The sequence below is a fragment of the Oculina patagonica genome, chromosome 13 (genome assembly GCF_052425735.1).
Source record: "Oculina patagonica isolate OP01 chromosome 13, crgOcupat, whole genome shotgun sequence".
In the NCBI taxonomy this organism is placed as follows: Eukaryota; Metazoa; Cnidaria; class Anthozoa; order Scleractinia; family Oculinidae; genus Oculina; species Oculina patagonica.
The window spans coordinates 5,668,332-5,693,722 of NC_135770.1; the positions used below are offsets into that span (position 1 = coordinate 5,668,332).

Below are 25,391 nucleotides of genomic sequence, written 5' to 3' on the forward strand. Positions count from 1 at the left end.
AAAAGACAGGGGTAGCTTGCTTTGGAGACACTCTAGCCTGTGACTGTTCCGACTGAATAGATTTAAGATACTGCTTGACCGACAAATGCGAGGCAGGGTTTCCAAAACCAAAACGGTCGTCCCAATCACCAGTACGGCCCAAGGCGATGAAAATGGATCGTAATTTCCCAATGAGAGAGTCCACTGTGCCAGCAGACAACCGGGTAGGACAGTTACAGGACTGCTTACCCTGTAAACCCAGGAACTGGCACGAGTCATTGTGCACCTTTGTTTTACCTTTGCCATCTTTCCAGATTAGAAATCTAACAATATCCTTGGGTGTGGCTGAAAATAACGACTTTTGCGGCTCTGAAGACGCCAGGAAATCTGAAAACTCAGCCTCTAGCTGCGATTTTTGGCGTTGATAAGCCTTCGAAGCTCTGGCGGAGTCGAGCTCTTTTATTCTGGTGTCTATCTGTCCAAAGTCAATTTTAAGCTTCTTGGCGGGGTGTCCCGAATTACTAGCATATTTCTGAAGCCCACATTGTTGGCAGAACTGAAAACAGTCATCGTTTGGATACGAGCATTCACTGCACTGGACAGCTGGTCGCCAGACACGGGGAACCGTGAAGGTGCCCTAAATTAAAATACTGAAATTAGGAAGAAACTCTAAATGCCCAAATGTTCCAAGGCAAAGGACGAGAAAGAAATGTTCCCTCTGAAGTGGGGAATAAAAGCACACCATGTTCGCCCAAAACGCCAAGGCGGACAAAATCTTGAGCGCGCCCCGAGATGAGAGGCCACCAGTAACGGCGGGGGTGAGGGTCAGGCACGACAATGGTGAATGGACAGGACTGGGAGGCTAGGAATCGAAGCACTATCCCAACTAAGGCTAACGGTGGGAACACGTAGGCGTTGTCCCAGTGATGGAGGGTCTGAGAGAAAACATTGACTCCCGCGGAGTCTTTGGTCGGCCAGGGGGTGAAATGTCTCAGTCGGGAGCCTTGAACATCAAAAGGCGCATTTGAATCTAAAGCCATTAAATCGATGGAGTGCGGGCCCCAACGCTTCTCAATTACTTTCCAAACTCGGGGAGAAAGCATACAGTCATTGGAGGACAGTGCTCTAGAGGGGGCATCTGCGAGGTTATCCTTTGAAGGAACGTACACCAAGGAGAGCGCGATATTAAATTGCAGAGTAGCTTCATAGATGGCTTGGATGACGTCAGAAAGAGCCTTGCTCTTGCCACCTTGATTAGCCCAGGCGCGAACTAGTGGGAGGCTATCAACGCGGGCGTCTACTCGGGAAGCCGAAAGCGACTTAGCGCTAGCCATGAGGGTATTTTTGAGTGCTAAAGCTTCTCTGATAATTATTGGTTGGGTACTTTCCGAAGGCGACCAGTAGTCACGCACTTCAACAGAATTTCCAGATTCGTCGGGGAAGACACCACCCCAGCCTGAATTTGACGCATCAGAATAAGTGGTTATAACTATATGCCTCTCGTCAAACCAGGGAAGACAGCCTTGCCAGTTATCCAGAAATCTCCAATATCGGGTTTCTCTCGATAGGTCGCCTGAGACCTTAATGGGCTTGTGGGGCGATTTAGAATTGGACGAGATAGCACGAAACGAGGCACGAGTGTAAAGCCGAGCTGCGGGAACTGCAATAGAGAACGAGGTGGTTTTGCCTGCAAAACGCTGCAAAGTTTTAAGATCCACAGTTTCTTGAGACAGAATTGATTCTCGTAAGGCCTTAAACTTGAGCTTCTTGTCTTCCGGAAGGACAAAGGCCAATAAACGGGAGTCCGAAAGGTATCCCAAAAATCGGACACATTGGGAAGGGACGAGAGACGACTTTGACAAGGCAAGGGTATAACCCAAAGAAGTGAGGACTGAAACAACAATAAAAGCAGCGGCTTCTGCTAAATCAAAATTGGACCATGCTGGCAGGTTCGGTTTTTGGCGTACCACAAGCTGGCCTGCATGACGGTCATCGATGTATTGGGAGCAGGGAACGCCAAGTGTTCTAATATAACTGGTCGCCAACAAACCGGTCGTGTGGTAGACGTAGGCACTCGCCTTCCAGCCGAAGGGAAGGGTGTTGTACACGAAATAGCAACCTCGCCAAGAAAGCCCGAAAAAGGTTCTACTGGACGGAGTTAAACAGATATGGTCATAGCCACTTTTATCATCACATACTGTCTGGTAATGGCCAGGACCAACGTATCTAGGGAGATCAGAAAGGTAATCAAGCGAAAAGGGGCAATCCTTGATCCACAAATTTAGAAACCGTTCGTCATGGCACATCCGTGGTTTTGAAGGCTCGACAGTTATAGGCATAACGAGATGCGGGGGTTGGACTTCCCCCACTTTGCCCCAAAATACGAGCGAACCATTTTTAAAGCGATCTATAATCGTGGTGGAGATAAAATCCTCAAACTGAATGCAAATAGGGTTATTAGGAAATTCCATTCTCGGTGGAAACGGTGCGTCGTAACATTTGCCTCCGAATTTACCTTTAAACGGAACTATGAAAGTAGTCACATCCACCTTATCTCGGATAAAACACATGGGCTCATCCTGGGAAGGAAATTGTTCTGCGATGCACTCCCATTGGGCTAGGTTGTTGTGAAGTTGTCCAGGCACAAAGGAAGATGGGTCTCTGAAAGCTAGCATACTAGGACTAGCGCGAACTTGCAAGGCAGCCACTTGTTGAGGCGCAGGGACCGGGCCGACAAAACTGGTGGGCTTGCCCTCCCAATTACACCATTTTTGCGTGACATAAGACACTGGATTGCTAGTAACAGACACAAAGAAGTCGGTTTTGAACTTCTTATAAGGAGGCATGCCCTGAAATAAAATAAGGAAGAGCTTAGAGGGAGGGAGAGGAAAGCCCACCAGAATTGCCGGCCTTAAGCAACCTCAAAGAGGCATAAAAGGCATTAGACACCCGCACTCAAGGCACGACAAAACTGGCACACAAGAGGGGTAACAAGTTATAAAAAAGGAAGAACAGAAAATATAATACATGTATCTTCTTTTATTACAACAAGACATCATTTGGTAATCACAGAGAATTACATTGTCTTTGGAAGTGCCCACGCTGTCCACAATTAAAACATGCTCCTCTGGCCCTAAAACCTCTACGAGGACCACGCGGCGGGACACCGCGTACAGGTACTGCTGGACGTTGCAGCGAATTCCACCTGGCATAGGGATAAAAAGCTACCGGATCCCCGCTGCCTCGACATTTTAGCAATTGAGTTGGCAACTTCACTCTCCTCTTTGCTGCCTATGAGTCGGATAATGATATTACCAAAATCCGGGGAGTTGGAGAGGGGTCTGCTTTGGCGGAGGATTGCCTCATATCTAGATGCGGACGGGTCACCAGTAACCCTCGCTTCGTCAGCTAGCTTCTGGAGGGCTGCCAAAATCGCAAAAGGGTCCCTTAAATGATAAGGGGCGGAGGCCAATTGACGAACCAATTGAAGGGTAACAGCAACATTCGCACCATTTCCAGCTTCTGCCTTAAGGGTATTTAGCTGCTCTTTAAGATCTTGAATTTGCTGGGCAAACTACAAAATACGAATGACCACAGTTACTAGGCGTATATGAACATACTCACTAACCGAGCGGTAACATAAAGAAATGCACAATATAAAAGGAAACAGGGTGGAGAAAATATACAATACACGGACGAGGCGTGAAACCGACAAAGAAGGCGAGAAAATCACACAATACCAGAAACATGCCGAGCAGGGCGATTACCGGGGAATAAGGGATGGACCATTAGAAAAGTGATGGGGGGGGTGGGGAATTTTCGGCTTGCACGAATTTTTTTTTCTGTCCATTTCTTGTGCAGGAATTTTTTTTTCGGGTGAAACCCTCTGCTCGAATTTTTTTTTTTGCCCAACGTTTTTTTTTCTTCAGACAAATGCCATGTTTTGTTACTTAATACCATAAAAATGCTGTTGTTCATTGACTTCATCCTTTTATAGGGACTGTCAATAAGTACCGAGGGGGGGGGGGGGGTGGTCAAAGAGCGGTGCAATTGGAAAAAGTGGAGACCCACCTCTTTCTTCTAGCTCAAAACACTCACCCCTGGGCGGGGGTTGGAAATTACATGATCCAACCCGGGGATCCACCCCTTTCTACAAAAAATAGTTACCGGTAATAAAGAAAAAGTCTGTTTGATTGTCTGAAATGGATTAGAGGTTTTTGAGTTGATGTCAGTTTTTAAAGTGCGATCCCAATCATATGCCACCATAATTGTCCCTAATGGACACTGTAATTCTGTGACGAGCTCAGGCCTTCGAAAAAAATATGCAAAATAGCTTAGCGGAGATTGAATCTCCGCTAAGGTAATTTAGATTGGTAACATAAGAACGTAGTTAGCACGTTGAACTACCGCAACGTACAGTGAAGTGTCAGTCATAAACGTCGCGGCTTCTCTGTAGAGAAAGAAAAAAAGATATTAACTGGAGTACGGGGTTGCCTAACAAGAAAACAGCAAACATCGAGGCAAGTAAGACAGAATAATTTAGCGCGAGGTTAATATTCTGCCCACAGATAACAAGAGCTCAGTAAAGAACTCACCACCCAAGTAAGACAGAATAATTTAGCGCGAGGTTATATTCTGCCCACAGATAACAAGAGCTCAGTAAAGAACTCACCACCTAAGTAAGGCAGAAAAAAATTAGCGCGAGGTCAGTAAAGCGAAATAAGTCAGCGCGCGATTAGCAAGGTTTAAGCACCGCAAGCTGATTATTATAGCAGTGCTTGACATAAGCGATCATTGTGAAACTGAAAACCCAAGTTAAATTTTATATTCCACAAATAAAAAAAAATAAAACTTACCATTGTGCGGTGTTTGTCTTGCTTCTATCATGGATGAACGGCGGGCCGCGCTGTTTGCGAATTGCGTTACCTTATTAGTTCCCGCCAGAATAAATTAACCCGGTAACAGTAATCATTTAGACGAAAATGCCGAATCTCTTTTCGTTTATTGGGCGAAACCCTTGCAAAATCTTACAGGGCTTTCCTGTTTGGCATTCATCCACACGAGTTTTGCAGTGTAGCGAGTACCATGTAGCAAAAAATGAAATAAAAACGTCTTAAATTGGTAACAATGCTACTCAATTCATGTCGTGAAGACTAGCTACAACAATAGACTCCTTGAAAGCCCCGATCTTCACACATTCAACTTGTTTCCGCGTGCAGAATTACTGTTGATCTCGCTCTTACCGATATCATATTCGTCGACTCGCTTTTACATTCATTATAACTTACCAAAGTCGACTCATACTTGCGGCTGTCCGTCGGATATCCAATGTCGTATAGCTTCATTTAGCTAATACAAAAACACCAAAACGCCGCCTCAAACTTGACCGTGTTGCCAAGAAAACTTATGAAACAGGACTGAATCATTTAAGGTCGCAAACAATACCGATATCGACAGTTTAGCAAAGAATATTGTTAAAGAAGATACACCAGCACGTTTCGAAACCGCAAAAGCAGAAACTGCGTGCACAAGAAACATCACGTACACATAGCTAGGACCGGTTTCATTTCACATTTCCTGGCATGCGGTGACAAGTTATGTACAAGATTAAAAGACCTCCTGGACAGAATTTTTTCTGAGGGCTAAGCTTGTCATTAGTTTCTTACACATCTTCTTTCGTTTCTTAACACACCAAAGCAGGATGAATTTCTCAATCACTTCGTATAATAGATTTGTGTTTTTCATATATTTCTGTGAAAAGTCCGTGGGAAAACTTAGACATAAACATATGCAAAAACTAAAACTATACGTAATAAAAATTCATAAATAATTACTGCAGAAATCCTCCTTGACCGGAATTGACAACATAAAGTAAGACCACTGTATATCGTACCATTCATGTTTGCAATCTGTTTGAGAAATGAGTTAACTAGTAAGCAATCTACGCAGGCTAGAGAGAGACGAGCTAAAGGAATGTTATGATCACAATCCATTTACGGGGGGTGTGGGGGCATGCTACCTCAGAAAATTTTGAAATTTCTAGGCTCGGAAATGCTTCTTTCAGCGTTTCCACCATATATTTCGTCGAAAAATAGATCTCATCTAGTGTTAAATGACAGGTATTATCAGGTATTAATAGGACCTTTCCTTCTGCACGAATTTTTTTTCTTTGCCTTCCCCTTTGCACGATTTTTTTTTCTTTCCATTTTGGCTTGCATGAATTTTTTTTTTTTTTTCCCCACCCCCCCCCCCATCACTTTTCTAATGGTCCGTCCCTAAATTTTAACTTTTTAGTTTTTTTTTTAACTATATTGTAATGCGCAATTGAAAATTTTTTAAATTGATAATTGCGCAATATAAGTAAATTATTTATTATTATTATTATTATTATTATTATTATTATTATTATTATTAATTCTGAGTGGATACGCAGTGTAACAAATAAAATTCTTAGTGGATACGCAGTGGAACAAGTGAAATTCTGAGTGGATACGCAGTGGAACAAGGTAACTTCTTAGTGGATACGCAGTGGAACAAGGTAACTTCTTAGTGAATACGCAGTGGAACAAGGTAAATTCTGAGTGGATACGCAGTGGAACAAGGTAAATTCTGAGTGGATACGCAGTGGAACAAGGTAAATTCTTAGTCGATACGCAGTGGAACAAGGTAAATTCTTAGTGGATACGCAGTGGAACAAGGTAAATTCTGAGTTGATACGCAGTGGAACAAGTGAAATTCTGAGGGGATACGCAGTGGAACAAGGTAAATTCTGAGTGGATACGCAGTGGAACAAGGTAAATTCTGAGTGGATACGCAGTGGAACAAGGTAAATTCTGAGTGGATACGCAGTGGAACAAGATAAATTCTGAGTGGATACGCAGTGGAACAAGGTAAATTCTGAATGGATACGCAGTGGAACAAGTGAAATTCTGAGTGGATACGCAGTGGAACAAGGTAAATTCTGAGTGGATACGCAGTGGAACAAGGTAAATTCTTAGTGGATACGCAGTGGAACAAATGAAATTCTGAGTGGATACGCAGTGGAACAAGGTAAATTCTTAGTGGATACGCAGTGGAACAAGGTAAATTCTTAGTGGATACGCAGTCGAACAAGGTAAATTCTTAGTGGATACGCAGTGGAACAAGGTAAATTCTGAATGGATACGCAGTGGAACAAGGTAAATTCTGAGTGGATACGCAGTGGAACAAGGTAAATTCTTAGTGGATACGCAGTGGAACAAGGTAAATTCTGAGTGGATACGCAGTGGAACAAGGTAAATTCTGAGTTGATACGCAGTGGAACAAGTGAAATTCTGAGTGGATACGCAGTGGAACAAGGTAAATTCTGAGTGGATACGCAGTGGAACAAGGTAAATTCTGAGTGGATACGCAGTAGAACAAGGTAAATTCTGAGTGGATACGCAGTGGAACAAGGTAAATTCTGAGTGGATACGCAGTGGAACAAGGTTTCTGAATGGATACGCAGTGGAACAAGTGAAATTCTGAGTGGATACGCAGTGGAACAAGGTAAATTCTGAGTGGATACGCAGTGGAACAAGGTATTCTTAGTGGAACGCAGTGAATTTTGAGTGGAAGAGTGGAAAATATTTTAAAGGTAATTTTTTGAATAATTTTTATGGAACTGGAAAGATTTTGTTATCGCTGAAATATTTTAGTGGACCAGTGGAACAAGGTAATTCTGAGTGGAACGCAGTGGAACAGTATTCTTAGTGGATACGCAGTGGAACAAGGTAAATTCTTAGTGGATACGCAGTGGAACAAGGTAAATTCTGAGTGGATACGCAGTGGAACAAGGTAATTCTGAGTGGATAGGCAGTGGAAAAGGTAATTTTAGTGGAACGCAGTGGAAAAGGTATTTGTGGACGCAGTGGAAAGGATTCTAGTGAATAGGAGGAGTGGAAAAGGTATTCTTAGTGGATACGCAGTGGAACAAGGTAATTCTTAGTGGATACGCAGTGGAACAAGGTAATTCTTAGTGGATACGCAGTGGAAAAGGTATTCTTAGTGGAACGCAGTAGAAAAGGTATTCTTAGTGGATACGCAGTGGAAAAGGTAAATTCTGAGTGGATACGCGTGGAAAAGTGAATTTGAGTAGGTGGAGTAATTGTGGATGATTTTGCTGGAAAGGTTTCTTAGTAACGCAGTGGAAGGTTTCTTAGTGGAACGCAGTAGTATTCTAGTGGAACGCAGTGGAAAGTTTTTATGGAACGCGTGGAAAGTTTATGGATGCAGTGGAAAAGTAAATTTTAGTGATACTGAAAATTTTTGGTCGCGTGGAAAAGTTTAGTGACTGAGTTTGGTGGTGGTGGAAAGGTATTTTAGTGGAACGCATGGAAAGGTTTTAGTGGATACGGTGGAAGTATTCTTAGTGGATACGCGTGGAACAGGTTTTTAGTGGACGCGTGGAACAGGTTTTTAGTGGACGCATGGAAAGGTATTTGAGTGGATACGCTGGAATGTTTGAGTAAGGAAAGTTTTTTATCGTTCGCTATATTTTAGTGATAGTACGTGAATTTGAGAAATTTTATAACGGTGAATTTTTTGGAACGCAGTGGAACAAGGTAATTCTGAGTGGATACGCAGTGGAACAAGGTAATTCTGAGTGGATCGCAGTGGAACAGGTATTCTTAGTGGACGCGTGGAACAAGTAATTCTTAGTGGATCGCAGTGGAACAGGTTTCTTAGTGGATACGCTGGAAAGGTTTTGAGTGGATCGCTGAACAGGTTTTGAGTGACCTTTCGCGTGAGTTTCTTGTGGATACGCGTGGAAAGGTTTTAGTGGATACGCGTGGAAGGTTTTTAGTGGAACGCGTGGAAAGGTTCTGTGGAACGCATGGAGACGGTTCTGAGTGAACGCTGATTCTGAGTGGAACGCGTGGAATGGTTTTGTGGATACGCAGTGAATTCTTTGGATACGCGTGGAAAAGGTTTCTAGTGGATACGCAGTGGACAGGTATTCTTAGTGGAACGCATAGGTAATTCTTGGACGTAGGTTTTTAGTGGAACGCGTGGAAGTTCTTATGGATAGCAGTGATTTCTGGACCTGATTCTGAGTACCTATTTATGGACGCGTGGAAAAGGTATTCTGAGTGAACGCATATATTTGGTGGGCGTGACATTTGGTGGCCTGGAAAGTATTTTTGGAACGCTGGAAGGTTTTGAGTGGATACGCAGTGGAACAGGTATTCTTAGTGGATACGCATGGAACAGGTAATTTTAGTGGACGCTAATTTTTGGAACGTGAAGTTTTTATGGATAAATTTTGGACGCTGAAGTTTTAGTGGAACGCGTGGAAAATTTCTTATGGATGCTGAATTTATGGATGGATTTTAGTGGGTGAATTTTGTGGACGCTATTTTTGTAGATAGCTGGAATTTTTAGTGGAACGCTGGAATTCTTAGTGGAACGCAGTGGAACAAGGTATTCTTAGTGGATACGCATGAAAATTTGGTGAGAATTGAGAGAATTCTGAGTGGATACGCAGTGGAAATTTTAGTGGATACGCAGTGGAAAAGTTCTGAGTGGATACGCAGTGGAAAAGTATTCTGAGTGGATACGCATGAAAGTTCTTAGTGGATACGCAGTGGAAAAGGTAAATCTTAGTGGAACGCTGGAAAAGGTATTTTAGTGGATACGCAGTGGAAAAGGTAAATTTTGTGGATCGCAGAAAAGGTATTTTAGTGGAACGCAGTGGAAAAGGTTTCTGAGTGGATACGCAGTGGAAGTTTTTAGTGGAAGCAGTGGAAAAGGTATTCTTAGTGGATACGCGTGGAAAAGGTATTCTTAGTGGATCGCAGTGGAGGTTTCTTAGTGGATACGCAGTGGAAAAGGTAATTCTGAGTGGATACGCGTGGAACAGGTTTGAGTGAAGCGTGGAAATTTTTTTTTTGGGTGGGTGGAAATAAATTCTTAGTGGATACGCAGTGGAACAAGGTAAATTCTGAGTGGATACGCAGTGGAACAAGTGAAATTCTGAGTGGATACGCAGTGGAACAAGGTAAATTCTGAGTGGATACGCAGTGGAACAAGGTAAATTCTGAGTGGATACGCAGTGGAACAAGGTAAATTCTTAGTGGATACGCAGTGGAACAAGGTAAATTCTGAGTGGATACGCAGTGGAACAAGTGAAATTCTTAGTGGATACGCAGTGGAACAAGGTAAATTCTGAGTGGATACGCAGTGGAACAAGGTAAATTCTTAGTGGATACGCAGTAGGACAAGGTAATTCTTAGTGGATACGCAGTGGAACAAGGTAAATTCTGAGTGAATACGCAGTGGAACAAGTGAAATTCTTAGTGGATACGCAGTGGAACAAGGTAAATTCTGAGTGGATACGCAGTGGAACAAGTGAAATTCTGAGTGGATACGCAGTGGAACAAGGTAAATTCTGAGTGGATACGCAGTGGAACAAGGTAAATTCTGAGTGGATACGCAGTGGAACAAGGTAAATTCTTAGTGGATACGCAGTGGAACAAGGTAAATTCTGAGTGGATACGCAGTGGAACAAGTGAAATTCTTAGTGGATACGCAGTGGAACAAGGTAAATTCTGAGTGGATACGCAGTGGAACAAGTGAAATTCTGAGTGGATACGCAGTGGAACAAGGTAAATTCTGAGTGGATACGCAGTGGAACAAGGTAAATTCTGAGTGGATACGCAGTGGAACAAGGTAAATTCTTAGTGGATACGCAGTAAAAAAAGGTAAATTCTTAGTGGATACGCAGTGGAACAAGGTAAATTCTTAGTGGATACGCAGTGGAACAAGGTAAATTCTTAGTGGATACGCAGTGGAACAAGGTAATTCTTAGTGGATACGCAGTGGAACAAGGTAAATTCTGAGTGGATACGCAGTGGAACAAGGTAAATTCTTAGTGGATACGCAGTGGAACAAGGTAAATTCTTAGTGGATACGCAGTGGAACAAGGTAAATTCTTAGTGGATACGCAGTGGAACAAGGTAAATTCTTAGTGGATACGCAGTGGAACAAGGTAAATTCTTAGTGGTTACGCAGTGGAACAAGGTAAATTCTTAGTGGATACGCAGTGGAACAAGGTAAATTCTTAGTAGATACGCAGTGGAACAAGGTAAATTCTTAGTGGATACGCAGTGGAACAAGGTAAATTCTTAGTGGATACGCAGTGGAACAAGGTAAATTATTAGTGGATACGCAGTGGAACAAGGTAAATTCTTAGTGGATACGCAGTGGAACAAGGTAATTCTTAGTGGATACGCAGTGGAACAAGGTAAATTCTGAGTGGATACGCAGTGGAAAATCAAATTCTGAGTGGATACGCAGTGGAAGAAGTGAAATCCTAAGTTGATACGCAGTGGAAAAGGTAAATTCTTAGTGGATACGCAGTGGAACAAGGTAATTCTTAGTGGATACGCAGTGGAACAAGGTAAATTCTTAGTGGATACGCAGTGGAAAAGGTATTCTTAGTGGATACGCAGTGGAACAAGGTAATTCTTAGTGGATACGCAGTGGAAAAGGTAAGTTTAGTGAACGAGTGGAGTGGGTGGGGGGGGTTGGGGTGGGGTGGGGGGGTGGGTGATACGCTGTGCAACAAGTAAAATTCTGAGTGGATACGCAGTAGAAAAAGTGAAATTCTGAGTGGATACGCAGTGGAACAAGTGAAATTCTGAGTTGATACGTAGTGGAACAAGTGTAATTCTGAGTGGATACGCAGTGGAACAAGTGAAATTCTAAGTGGATACGCAGTGGAACAAGTGAAATTCTGAGTGGATACGCAGTGGAACAAGTGAAATTCTTAGTGGATACGCAGTGGAACAAGTGAAATTCTGAGTGGATACGCAGTGGAACAAGTGAAATTCTGAGTGGATACGCAGTGGAACAAGTGAAATTCTGAGTGGATACGCAGTGCAACAAGTAAAATTCTGAGTGGATACGCAGTGGAACAAGTAAAATTCTGAGTGGATACGCAGTAGAACAAGTGAAATTCTGAGTGGATACGCAGTGGAACAAGTGTAATTCTGAGTGGATACGCAGTGGAACAGGTGGATACCCCATTTGTTCCCGGTGCATTTGCCCTTTCGTTTCCTTTGTTATCCCTTCACGTCTCTAGTCTGTGATACCTGTACGTTTTATGTGATTTGCATAACCTGCGTGTTCACGCATGCTTCCCAGTGTACAGTTGAATCCCGATAACTCGAACTGGCTTCTGCTAACTTGAACCTTTTTATATTCTCCTTCAGGTCATTTTCTTACTGATTTTACCCTCGATAACTCGAACTCCCAATAATTCGAACCTTTTTTGATTTCCCATGAATGTTCGAGTTATCGGGACATGTTTCTTCTACGTTCTCCCATGCCTTTCTCCCTTTATAATTTCCCTGTGAATCTCCCCTACGTTTCCCTCTGCAATCCCCTGTTTCCTGTGCGCTCCGTCTTGGCTTCGCGTTGTCCTTCCTCCAGCGATTCCCGTGCGTTATCCGTAGCTAAAACCGACAATTAGATGTATTGAAATTTTGAAGATGAAGTTTTCAACATGACACGAGCGTGGGACAAAGAAAAAATCTGAGTCCCCGACGGGAATCGAACCCATGGCCTCCCAGATACCAGTAGCGCGCTCTAACCAACTGAGCTACGAGAGACTCGTGGTGAGCTGGGCCATTTACTAGGTTGATATGTGACACGCGTCCTGCATACTGCTAGGATCAGCAATGTCGAAATTATCAAGTTTGTAGTAAATAATGAAGATGGTAAATTTTTATTTACTGTATTGAAATTTCTAACACAAAACTGACTTGCACGAATAACATTCTCCTTTTTTATTAAACCTGTTGTTTACTAGATTGTGGTACATCTAAGTTATGTCCAAACTTTAACCTTTCCATCCCACCCACAGCTTGCTACACAGCTGGGTAGGGTGGGGTGGTAGGCGACATTCATACATGGCGCGGAGTGAGCGTCTAGTGTCCTTATCACACGAGATGTAAAATGATCGTAGAAAAAGATTTTGCCGTCCGCTGAGCCAGAGGAAACTATTCTACCATCAGGGCTGAAATCGCATCCAATGTGATAACCACTCACCTGAAAACAAATGAATTACCAATCAAGTGTTAAAATTACATGTATAGAGCGGTTTTCACTTGAGTGTCGAAAGTAACTCGCGTTTGCATTGGTTTTGCATTATTGCGCTCAGGAATTGGTTTTAAACTCTCGAGCCACTTTCTCGGCCAATCAAAAGTAAAACCGAAACCAATCGTGACTCGCATCGCAGTTATGTAGTCGCAGATATTTAACCTGCCAAAAAAACGATTTTGGTTTAAAAAATCTATGTAACTGCTAAAATTTCGCAACTACGATGGTCTTTCAAGTATAAAATCTTACAATTGAAGTTGTAATATATATTTCATATATTCACTATCATATCTGCATCGCTCTTCTACAGGCATATTACGAACTCGCTAAGTGACCTGCTCCCAGTTAGCACTGCGCCGGTATCGCCGAGGTCATGGTTTCGAATCCCGTTAACGCCTGAATGTTTGAGGCCTTTTTCGCAACCGATGGTCTTTCAAGCATTAAATCTTTCATCCACAGTTATACTGTATATATGTAATAAATCCAATATTATGAATCCAGTAAGGTAGGCGCAGTCGAAAACCTTGTCCAAACAGATCAATCGCCGTGAAACCGAGAAATTCCTTTAGATTGCGGTCAAACCATTTAACCATTTTTAAATTTTTTCTCACAACAACTAAGAGACTTGACACTAAACTTCCCCAGCAAAGGAAAGGACAACTTGGCCTGGTAACGAGTCTTACTTAACTCGCGCGCCCTGCGTCATAAACGCTTATTGTGACGTCAAGCTCTCACTTTGCTCTTTTTCGCGGAACGAACAAGCTGTGCGTTTTTCGCGGGAAGAAAAAAGTTTTGTTGTAAGCATGAAGTTGATATTTCCGCTTACGGCGCTGTCGATTTTCTTTTGATATCACACCTTAAATATCCTGCTAAACGAGAAGGTAAGATTTGTTCGCGCTTTTAACTAGTTTTTCTTTCTCGTTTCGCACTTCAAAGAATCTAACAGTTATTGCGTCCTTCTCGTAATGAAACTTTTTTTTGAAAATTTCATGTAATTTCTCCCGCTGATAGGAAAAAAAGATACAAGCCTCTAAAAACAAGCGGATCTTTTATGATGGCAAAGTTTTAACCTTTTCTTCATTTTTCAGAGAGCCAAACATCTCTGATTGCCATGGTAATATTCCAGGGTGTGACGCGCGTGCGTTCTTTTACATGTACATTGTTTTCAAGCGCGCGCTTTAACGGTTACTTTAATTTTAAGTCCACTCGGCATAACGCATTGTTTTCTTTATAAAGTGATTATCTAAGTTGTCTGTCGTTCTTAAAGTGGCATTCTCAAACTCATCAGGATACTCGGTCTTAATTTGCATAGATTTTTACCTTGTGGCCCTCGTATCTCTTAAACTTGTTCAGCTTGTAAGGTTTTCTTGTTGAGAACAAAGCAATGTAGTCTCCGTTTGACTGCGCTACAAAGTGTGATTCAGTTGGGTGAACCTTTAAACAAGTACAGGTAAATGCTTCCTGAAAATAGAAATACAATAAAATGTTTAATGTGGTCATTACACTGAGCTATGGTTTCGATGAGTCCCGCAGATATGGTTAGCAAAATTATCTGCGGGAACGCACCAGCTAGTTTACAGGTTAGCCACAAAGAAAAAAAAAGAAAAAAGAAAAATAAAATTCTTCAAAGCTTTATAATATACCGTAAAATTCCGGTTATAAGCCCCCCCCCGCTTATATGCCCCCCCCCCCCGGTTATAGGCCCATCCTCCTGGAAACAAAAAAATACATCCGATTATAATAGGTCCCCCCCGGATATAAGCCCCCTCTACCAGGTGACAGTACTGAACAGGGCTAAATGTTGCTTTATTATGCGTTTTTAACTTAAAAACGTATTTCCATCAACATTCCCGTGACTTGTTTAAAAACGTTTTTTTCATTCCGCTTATATGCCCTCCCAGATATAATCCCCTCCGCTTATAAGCCCACCCAAAACCCCTTACGAAGTTGTATAAGCCCAGGGCTTATAATCGGAATTCTACGATATGCGACCCATGAATAAAAAACGTTAGTTTATAAATTACTATCAGTGAAAGGTTAACAAATGTTAAGATTTCTTGACTAAAATTTGTTTAAAAAATGAGTGAAATCTTATTAAATCAGATATACAATTATTTATAAATGACGGCTTATAGCTACAGCATGCAGTGTCTTTCTAAAGGTTTTATAGCAAAGTAAAGATCAGACGAAGTCTGAGTGGCTGTTTCATAGTTTTGGGGCAAAGTATCGCCAAGATTTAAGCCCGTGCTTGAAAATATGCACTTAAGGTAGATTGAGAATGTTTTGTCCTTTTAAGTTGAGAAAAAGATAACAGTACTAAATAGCAATAGATTCTTCCATGTACCATATTTTCTCGATTAAACGCCGGGCCCCGAATAAACGCCGGGTGTCCAAGCTGTATTTGAAAATAAACCCCTTAAACAATTATTAAAGGTTTAACATGCTTTAAAAATAATGTCTAAATATATTGCTGTCAAAAATAATGAATAAAAATAGGGCCCCAATGGGTCCATGTGTTTTGCTGCTAGAGCAAAGTCTTAGGGAACATGTTGATGAAAGACAAGTGAGTCGAGATTGAAATCCAACGTCTTTTATTGTCTGTCACTTGTGTGCAGGTTAATAATTGCACTATATTGTAGTCACTTTGTGTTAATTCAATCCTGATAATTTTACTGATCAATGTTATGTTGAAATCAAAGACAGCAAACATAATTTAATTACTAGTAAGTGAACGTAATGTCTGACATGATTGTCTCTTTGATAAAAAACAGTAACTCTTAACATTATAAAAAAATCTCAATGAACTCAATGTGATTCTTTTAGTGGCGTTATCTCACTGGTTACCGTTAGTTGTATTTGGAATCATTGTCACAATGGTAGCGTTTTAACAACAACGAAAAAGACAGAATCTATTGACCTTATAAGAACTCAATGTGATATATTTATTAGTGACAAGACAGTGGTTCTTTAACCACTTTCACCCAAATTAAACACTGGAACAACTAACTCTTAACAAACTTGTTGTGTCACCCTGAGTTAAATATGCAAAATTCAGAAATTATAAATAATCGCACGCGCACCGGCGTACAACAACAGAAAGACGGCGTTGAACGTAACGCAAAGTTCATTTTGAAAGCGAAAGTTTACAAATAATTATTATCATTCGTCAGTCATCCCTTCACGCATGAACACTCGTCGAATTTCAGTCTTCACAACAAGATCGGAAGATCGATAAGGACCAATTTTTGATTCTGCGAAAGTTCGTTTTCTTAAAGTTTTAGAAATTTGTGAAGTTGGAGGATTCACTGAGGACTGCGTAGCCGAAGATGCAGTGGCTCGCTGGACATCAAATTCTATTTTTCACGGCGTTTAATTAATCTTCACAAAATAAACATGTGGCGCCAGCGCGTCTGGCAGTCAAAAATTCATTTTTCAAAAAACTTTCCCTTTCCAGCTATTTTAGCGGGGCTTATACTATAGTACCTACCTGTCAGTCGTAGAAAAGCTGAAATTTAAGGATGAACTGTTTATTAAATGAAGACCGTATTATTTTTTAATAACTAGTAAACAAACTGGTCGCCACGCATTTAAACACGAACTGACGAATGTTGCATCTGATGCAGTGAATCTGGTGAATGAGAACTTCCTTTAATATTTCTTTGTTTTCGACGGTGTGCACCACTGAATAAGTTTCTTTCCCATTATGATGTTACTAGTATTAATTCGTTTCTAGCTGTCTTTTATATAGCTCGAATACAGCTACAATTAGCGGTGCAGCCTACCAGCATGGTATATTCCTTTCCAGCTGTCTTTGCGTGACAAGTTACACGTTCATACATTTTATTTTAAAATATGAAGTTCAGAGTTAATACAGTACTAGTATGCTGTAGACAGTGTAGACAAGGTGAGGGTAAGTTTATTTTCAAAGCGAAAGTTTACAAACTGTGCACTAACCGGTTCTTTGGAGAAAATATTTATGACCTTCGGCGAGGTTCCAAGTCTTCGCTCTTTTCGTAAATGATGAAAACTGCAGAATAATTTTCTCATAAAACTGGAGTGGTCGCGCCACAGTTTGTTTTCTTTCCCAATGCGATATACTTTTAAATCGGTTTTCTGTTTTCCAACGTGTCCAACGTGGTTTGCGTTCGAATACTTTGGCCCGTAACTTCGAATGCGATCAGCGCTACGGTTCATTGGTTTCGATTTTGTTTGTTCATGGATTTGATTGACATCGGTAGTTCAGATTTCTCCTCTGTTACGGCACTTACACCTTACGGCACTTACGGCACAAACTTCAGCTCTCAATGTGTTTTGCTTGCAGCCATTGCGGCTGCAGCAAAACACAAAAATCATTTCTGAGAAACATAGGGCTTGAAAAACTCCTGAAATCAAATAAACGCCGGCTCTATCGGGCCAAGTTTGAAATAAACGCCGGGGGCGTTTAAACGAGAAAATACGGTATTTTTGGTTTTGTTTGTTTGTTGTTATTGATTTAACTGTAGATATTGGCCAAGAAGTGGAAATCTAACAATATTCACTGCTGGAACGAGCACCTTAAAATGAGTAAAATGGCCAAGTTTAACAGCCATAGAGCGATTTTTGATTGAGTGTTGTAAAACCAAAACCAAAATTATCACTCTGGCTAATCACAAAAGGACACAGAAAAGCCAGTGAACCAATCAAAGCTCGAATCAATTATGCATGCAGCCGGCATCAATTGTGGGAAAATGTATGTGAGTGAGTCATGATTGGTTTTACTTCTGATTTGATGAGAAATTAACCATTCACTAAGAGTAGTGATGCAAAACCAAAGTAAATGCAGGCTACTTTTGACACCCAAGTGAAAATCGCCCTATCTTGCAAAATAGCTAAAATGCGATTCTACAAAGTGCGGAAAAGCTACAGACTTTTGTATGCTGGGGGGAGGTACAAACATGCCCTTCAGTTCAGCATACAAATATCACTATGTAAAATTTCCTGAATTGGCAGATCTGTAACTTAATGATTCTATAAGACATGACTTACAAATTTAGCTATGCTGCCAATTTTGAGGTACTCTTATTTTATAATACTTGCTTTTAAGTTGTTCAGTTCGTGATATACTCCCATGAAAAGTTTCACTTTTAGACATTTAATTTATGGACAATTTCTTATTTTGAAACAATGATAGATGATTCCATTTCAGTTGTTACTGATTTTCCCAAATATGATAGTCCTAGCACTACCTTTAAATTCCTTAAAAATCCATAAATTCTTTACACTTAACAGAAAATCTGATGACATTTCTGTAATTTGCACACAATTTTACTTTAGTAAGGAAAATTATACACGATATGGGGCAATATTTTATCAGTTTTTACAGCAAAGAAAATACACTTAATATCACAAAGTAAGTCTCCAAGAATACCTTTTAGATAAGTAAGGCAAAGTCTGCGTTGAGCCAAGTGGCCCATACTGTCAGAGCTTACCGTATTTACTCGAATAAGCGCCACGGCGCTTATTTAATTTTTCGCGCCTCAAGTGCGGCGCTTATTCGAGGGCGGCGCTTATTTGAGGGCGGCGCTTATTTAAAATTTGAATGCCACAAAGAATCTCACCTTATACAGCAATTGAAAATAGCGTCTTTTGATTGTCAGTATTCGTCTCTTGCTGAAGAGAGAAGTGGTGCTAGCTGTCCTGGCAAAGTCCGCGACCCTCACAACATTTACAGAACTACGTATTGTAAGAATGTTGGATAGAAAAAACTAATGGGCGAGCGGTTAAACAATCACTTTTGATGGAAAGAAATGTCCAAGTTTGTTTTAGAGTTGCTTTGTAGGACTTGTAGCGTTGTTTTTAGTTAAACGAAATTCCTCAAATAAGTGCCGCATCAGGACTGCGGCGCTTATTCGGGGGCGGCGCTTATTAACTTTTTTGTCCCAAATGCGGCGCTTATTCGGGGGCGGCGCTTATTCGAGTAAATACGGTATTCTGTTTCCATAGCGTTAAGTGACTAGGAGTCACTTAACTAATGGTGAATGGCATGCTAGTCCATTGCAGGGTACCCCCAGCATTATTTCGCAGGTACCCATTCATACACCTGGGTGGAGAAAAGCACTATGAGAGTAAAGTGCCTTACCCAAGAACACAACACAATGACCTCGGCCTGGACTCAAACCCCGCCGTTCGATGCGGTGTCCAGCGAGCTAACCATTAGGCCACTGCACCTCCCAAGATAATACCTTACCTTAAGAAAAGTAGGGCCACTTTAATTACATTTTCCATTTACATGTTAACCTAGCTAATCAATCCTCTTAAAAAAAGAATTTGACTTAGCCTGTCAAATTAACATACCTGGTAAGTTTGATTTGATAAAATTGCTGTGGATCTAAAATCCCAGACCATGATCCCTTTGTCTGTAGAGTTTCGTCTCACTACCTCAGCAGCAGAAATAAATTCCTCTCCCCCAGGAAGAAATGCTATGTCCTGCACTTGGCCAAAAAATGCCGAGTACGTTGAGGCAACCTGTTGACAAAAAACAGTCACAGTTACCAATAAAGAAAATATTTAAGTTGACTAGTGCCTCTAGTTATATCACTCTGTTAAAATGACAAAAAGAAATTTTTGTCAATGTGCTGTTTAATAAAATGCAAACCTGCAAATTCTGAGCTTTATAGAAGTTAACAATTGTTGCATTTTATCCTGCAATCAATCAACTTAGGTTCCAAAGGTTTTTTAAGGGGGGGGGGGGTGGGCTGTGATTGGTGGATTTTGATCCAGTTTGCTCAATTTTTTAGCTTTTATCCAGGGTCGTACCTAGGATTTTTAGTCTGCAGTGGCAAACTCTGCTAAATGCCGCTATGGGGACAAACTCCAAAATAGCTACAAGAAATAGCCCAGCAAAATCAAAAACTATGTTAGAAATTTAGTTTTCCTGGTGGGGGCAACTGCCCCTGCTGCCCCCCGCTAGGTACGGCCCTGTTGTCAGAAATGCCTTGAAAGCAATGACAGTGCAGCTTAAACATATTACTCACGGTACTTACGTTTCCAGTTCTTGTGTCCCAGCATAGAATGGCAGATTTAAATGTCCCAGCTAGGAAAAGGGCAGGCTCTGTGGGATGAAACTGAACAGAAGTCACATAGTTCTTGTGTGGAAATGATTTGATTTCCTGTCCTGTCGTAAAAACAAAAGGCAAGTGGACTTAGTTTGATAATAATACAAACTAAATTGACAACATGTCTCATAAAATTTCCAGGAAAGGTTAAAATGGTCTATATCTTAAAAAAATGTCATAGAAGCAGGGAAGAATTTGCTTGCTTGCAGCAACCATCATGTTTCCTACTATAAAGGGAAGCCTTGAGCCAAGTGGTCCATACTGCATTAAGCATAGCATTAAGCAACTAGGAGTATTTCTATTCCTCCCTGGATGGGATGCTAGTCCATCCCTGGGTACCTCCAGCATTATTTCCCTGGTACTCATTTATACACCTGGGTGAAGAGAGGCACTATGAGAGTAAAATGTGTTGCCCAAGAACACAACACAGCAATTTCCTATTTCCTACAATTCCATGCATTTATTTTTAAATAAAAAATAAAGGCTCTTTTGCACCATTGGATGACTTAATTTACTTTAAATACCCTTTTCCCCTTCTCCATGCTAGCCTACTGCAAGGGCCAATTTACATGGTATTACTATCTTGCTACAACAAGCTTATGACAGGACTATGACATGACTTTAAGCACCATTTACATGTGCGCGTCTGTCATTAAGATGTGGTAGGTTGATTTACACAGCACAATTCCTGTTGTAGTCATGTGTTGCATGCAATAATTGTAGCCAAATTGTACTGTGCAATTTGCCCCTAATCAGTGTCATTACCTGTTTCCAAATTAAAAAGTCTTGCAGTTTTATCATATCCACAACTCAACACTTGCGATCCACACAAGCTCCACCTAGAGTCTTTGACGGCTTCAGTATGACATGTTAATCTTCGGGTACAGGCCCTGCCTTTGTTTGTGTCCCAAACACTAACCACGTGTTCCATTGACGCAGACAACAGCAAATTGCTCTCTGCTGGATTCCATCTGACGCAGTTGACCCCCTGGGAATGTCCTTCAAGATTGAACTGCAGCTGTTTAGGTGGTTTACACACAACATCTGCAGTCTTTCTGCTTGAAATTTCAGTGTTTTGTTTAGAATTAAGTGTAACCCCTTTCAGAGAATCATCACAATCAATCCTTTTTTAACTGATGGTCTGTTGAAAGCGTTGAACCCGAGGTTGCAGCATTTGTTTGAGTCAATCTCTCTCTTTCTCTCTTCGACACGTAAGGTTTAACACTCGCCCCTGAAATGCTCGCATTTGTATTCGTTCTTCGTGCCACTGGTCCGACGAAAGATGGAGTATTCTTGTTGTGGTTAGTCTGGTTAACAATATTAACTTGAGACTCGAAGCGATCCGAGCGATTTGAAGCACTAGAACAGCAAGTTGTAATTTGTTTTGATTCAGAGACGTTCCTTCCAAGTATTCCACTATCATTTGAAGGTTTGACAGAAGTTTTCAGCATTTTATCCACTGGCTGTCTGCCGTTTCTTGCTTGTCGAACGCTATTGCCATCGACTTCTGTTAACTTTTGTTTCTTGTTTTTCGGTGACTCGTCATCGGAAGACGAACTGCTATCGTACGCACACAAACTCTCCATACCTCGCTGAAATATTGCAGCGTTCAAATATCGGCAATGTGAAGCAATATATAGTTATAATAACGAGAAATCACAGAAGACTGCAGCAAAAATAACAAGCTGAACTGAGATCCTTGCATCTGTCCGCCATTTTGACATTTTGTTGATAAATTCGTCCCCAGGGTCTCTCGAGTCATGATGGCGGACCCTCTGAGTATATATTTTTTTAATTTTATAGTGTGGTATTAAAAAGTGTTTGGCCAATTTTTACCTAACTATAAATTTCCTAAGTAACCAATGTGCATCGGCATGTAACCTACAAAAACAACATTCAAAAGCTGAGAAAATTATAAAGCTGTTGAATTTTCCTCAATCAGGAAACAGTTTCCACTGAAATTAAATGATTACCAAATCTTTGTGTCATTTGTGTGGAGACAGAAATACTTTGAAAGTGCTTTCAGTGATACGTTGTCGTGAGCGTTTAGCATTCATGTGTTGCCAGAAATCACATTTGTTATTAGTGGAGGGGGACAGGGGGGCGGGATCCCGGGAGAAAAGGGGCAGGAGGTGGGAGAAGAGAGGGCAGCTGGAAGTGGGATTCCTAAGATGGTGGGAACCAGGAGAAAACGAGTAAAATTTCACAACATTTTGTTATATTTTGCAGTAGATATGGGACAAAGAAATGGGAAACACCACAGAAAGGGGTAGGAAGCGGGAGTAAAAGGTACGGGAAGCGGGAGGTTCATGCCCCCATATCCCCACCCACTTATAAGTAAGCCCAATAGTTATGACCCTCAAGAATTCAACATGGTATAGACATTAAAAATTTACATATAATTGTCATCAGTACATATTTTTAACAATTGAGTCAAGGGTATAAGCTGTACATATTGTTTACAGAAACCAGGAGCTGACCTGCAGAAACGTGGTCGCATTAAAAAAACTGATGTGATCAAATCACATCCTATGAGTTTTACTTCATACAATTATGAAAATACTACATATTCTGAAGAGTACCTTGCTTTGTCATGCTTTAAGTGGCAAATCAAGAAAATACCTTATTCTTAATGATTATTGGGTGACAATATTGAAGATACTATAAACTATGAATCCATGGATGCAAGTCTATAGTTACGTAAGTTCACATCTTTGATGCCTGCAGGCAATAGGGGTTGCAAAGTTAGAGTGCATTCCTTTGGGATGATCCAGATCAGAATCAATGATCCAAGATCACCCAGATCATGGTGCATCAAAAGAACTGGTGGAACCTTGCCCAGTCAGACTGGATTCATTGGTTCCTTTGATGTACCATGATCTGTCAGCCGGTGATCTTGGATCATAGTGATCTTGATCCAGATCATTTCAAAGGAACGCACCCTAATCAAAGATCAAAATTTACATACACACAAATTCTTAAAAAAAATTATCTATCATGTATTGCTGCTATCAAGCTGAATTCTGCAAAATCCATTGAATCCATCAGAATACAATGTTCACTTCTCTCCTTCCAGAAGAAATAAGGTGCAATTTTGAGTACCCATAAAACATCTTTCTTTCCTCTTTCCAGAGTGTCTTTCCCCTTCCTGCACGGGAAATATAATAGAAAAACTCTCAGGATCTGGCTGCTATTAAAAGAACAAAAATTTCAGAAAATATTCAGACATATTTGATGTTTGGCACCATGATCTTTATGTTGTAGACTGTAAAAAGATCATGAGGGTGTGAAACTTTACAAAACCTGTTAACTGTAAGTGATAAAAAATGGAAGATAATTACCATGAACTGAACAATTTATTATGACTAATGTGTATTTGAGTGTATTGGAGTGGGATCGACTCATTTGCATTTATAAAAAATATTTAAGACAGTATACATGCTCTCATTGGTTGATAGTGTTGTGTTTAGATGGGAGTATGGGAAACACAGTTGTAACATCCTGCTTCTGTGTTTCCTGGCACAATTGTAAAACATGTTAGGTAATTTCAAGTACTTATAATATTAAAAAAAAAAATGGAGAAAAATTTGCCAAGTGTTGATTTGAGGCTTGGCTTTCTCTTCCCCGAACCCATGGAAAAAAACAAAACAAAAGAAAAAAGAAACACAGCGCTTTGCCTGCCTTATACATGTTAATATAATCAAATGCGCATAACAAAAAATTAAAAAAAATTACTGAAAAACTACGTTAAAAATACTAAAATACTTATAATATGTACTCTTCAATTTATCAAAAAGCTAAATTAAAGTATATAAAAATTCAAATATTTAAGATGAAAACAAATAGGAAGCTAAATTTATAAGTAAATATCAAATAAATAATAATCTACTATTACATTGACATTGATAGTCATGAATTGTTTTCATTAAAAATAGGCTTCGGCAAGAGGAATTAACAAAGAATAGATATTTATTAGATAACCAAAGCAAAATTTACGCCAATTTGAGGTTATTCTTCGCTTGAGGCACGGACAAAGACGGAGGAAACTACAGTAGAAGCACACTGGATTGGTTTAGAGCGCCGATCTGAACAACCCGTACAAGAAAGCTAAAGAAAGGCATACACATTGCTACTGGCCAAGCTAGACCCGCTGCTTGTGGTATGATTCCCAACCAGCAAAACTTCGCAAGGCACAATGAGCGATTCTTCTCGGGATTTTTCTCCACTACTCATGTTGTCAGGCTGTCAAATCGGGCAAGTTCGCGCCACTGTCAAGAGCGATCAAACACAGTTACATTCATCCCAGGGTTCATTTTAAGCCTAAATAAACTCATCTTGAAGTTCTTACAGTTCCTTACAGAATCGTATATTTTGAGCATTTCTTCTAGTGTTTGCCAATCTTTAGGTATTTTTCTGCAAGATTTACCAGCATTTCAAGATGAAATCACTTCCTGATTGACTACCGCGCAGCTGCAGATGCGTGTTTTGATTGGCTAGTTTGTTTGAGGGCTGGAGTTACTTATCCCAATTTTCCCCAGGGCAAGAGCGTGTGAGAAAATCTATTTGAATCACGAAGTAAATAAACAAATTTCCCTTCATTTGTCGATTTATATCTGAGAAATATTTCATAAAAGCAATGAAACACTTACTAAATATTAAATACTCGGTGAGGTGGCAGAATTCTCGAAAGTCATGCAAACCCTCGACTGTGTCTCGGGGGTTTGCATAACTGTTTGCATAACCGAATTCTCCTAACTTCCTCGACTTTCTCGTTGTTCTCGATTTGCCGATGCTTTCTTTACAGAAATTATTTTGGGCTCTCACGTCTCTTCGAAGATCTTCGGTGTGGATTTTTTTTTAAAGTTGCGCGGCACACTGGCGTTAAGTATAATAAAGGACCTTGGCGTAGATTTGTAAAAAAAAATGGGGTATCTTCGGCGTTTTTTGACGCCTGATCGCAGGTTAGCTCCGCGCGAGAAAGTACTGTGAGCACTCTGGCATCCATAGTACTCATAGTACTTAGTGCATCCAGTAAAAAGTCATACTCACTTGTTCAGGGGTCGTTCAGCCTTGTCGTTCGTCGTGTTCCGTCGGAAAGCGATTGCCACGAAAATTGTGCGGGGTTCTGTCGTTTATCCTCCTCCGATAATTTCTCCTCCTAACGATCACAGGTTCTTCGTGTTGTTGATCTCTCGG

At 40.8% G+C, this 25,391-nt stretch overlaps 2 protein-coding genes and 1 pseudogene across 3 annotated transcripts in view; 1 reads left to right on the plus strand and 2 right to left on the minus strand.

Annotated features, from left to right (window-relative positions):
• The window catches only part of LOC144636854 (uncharacterized), a 148,505-nt gene that overhangs the window by 3,479 nt on the left and 119,635 nt on the right, over positions 1-25,391 (plus strand). The window lies entirely within an intron of this gene.
• Positions 3,065-25,391, minus strand: part of LOC144636852 (uncharacterized) — a 140,866-nt gene continuing 118,539 nt past the window's right edge. The window contains exon 2 of the mRNA XM_078496063.1: positions 3,065-3,553. Coding sequence (XP_078352189.1) covers positions 3,122-3,553 — 432 coding nt within the window. The 3' untranslated portion in view covers positions 3,065-3,121. The remainder of the gene's footprint in view (positions 3,554-25,391) is intronic.
• The window catches only part of LOC144636822 (WD repeat-containing protein 25-like), a 68,144-nt pseudogene continuing 55,448 nt past the window's right edge, over positions 12,696-25,391 (minus strand). Inside the window, exons 2-6 of the transcript XR_013567629.1 lie at positions 20,961-23,339; positions 20,124-20,254; positions 19,435-19,605; positions 14,422-14,562; positions 12,696-13,050 (exon numbers count right to left, since the gene is read on the minus strand). The product of XR_013567629.1 is annotated as a WD repeat-containing protein 25-like (transcript). The remainder of the gene's footprint in view (positions 13,051-14,421; positions 14,563-19,434; positions 19,606-20,123; positions 20,255-20,960; positions 23,340-25,391) is intronic.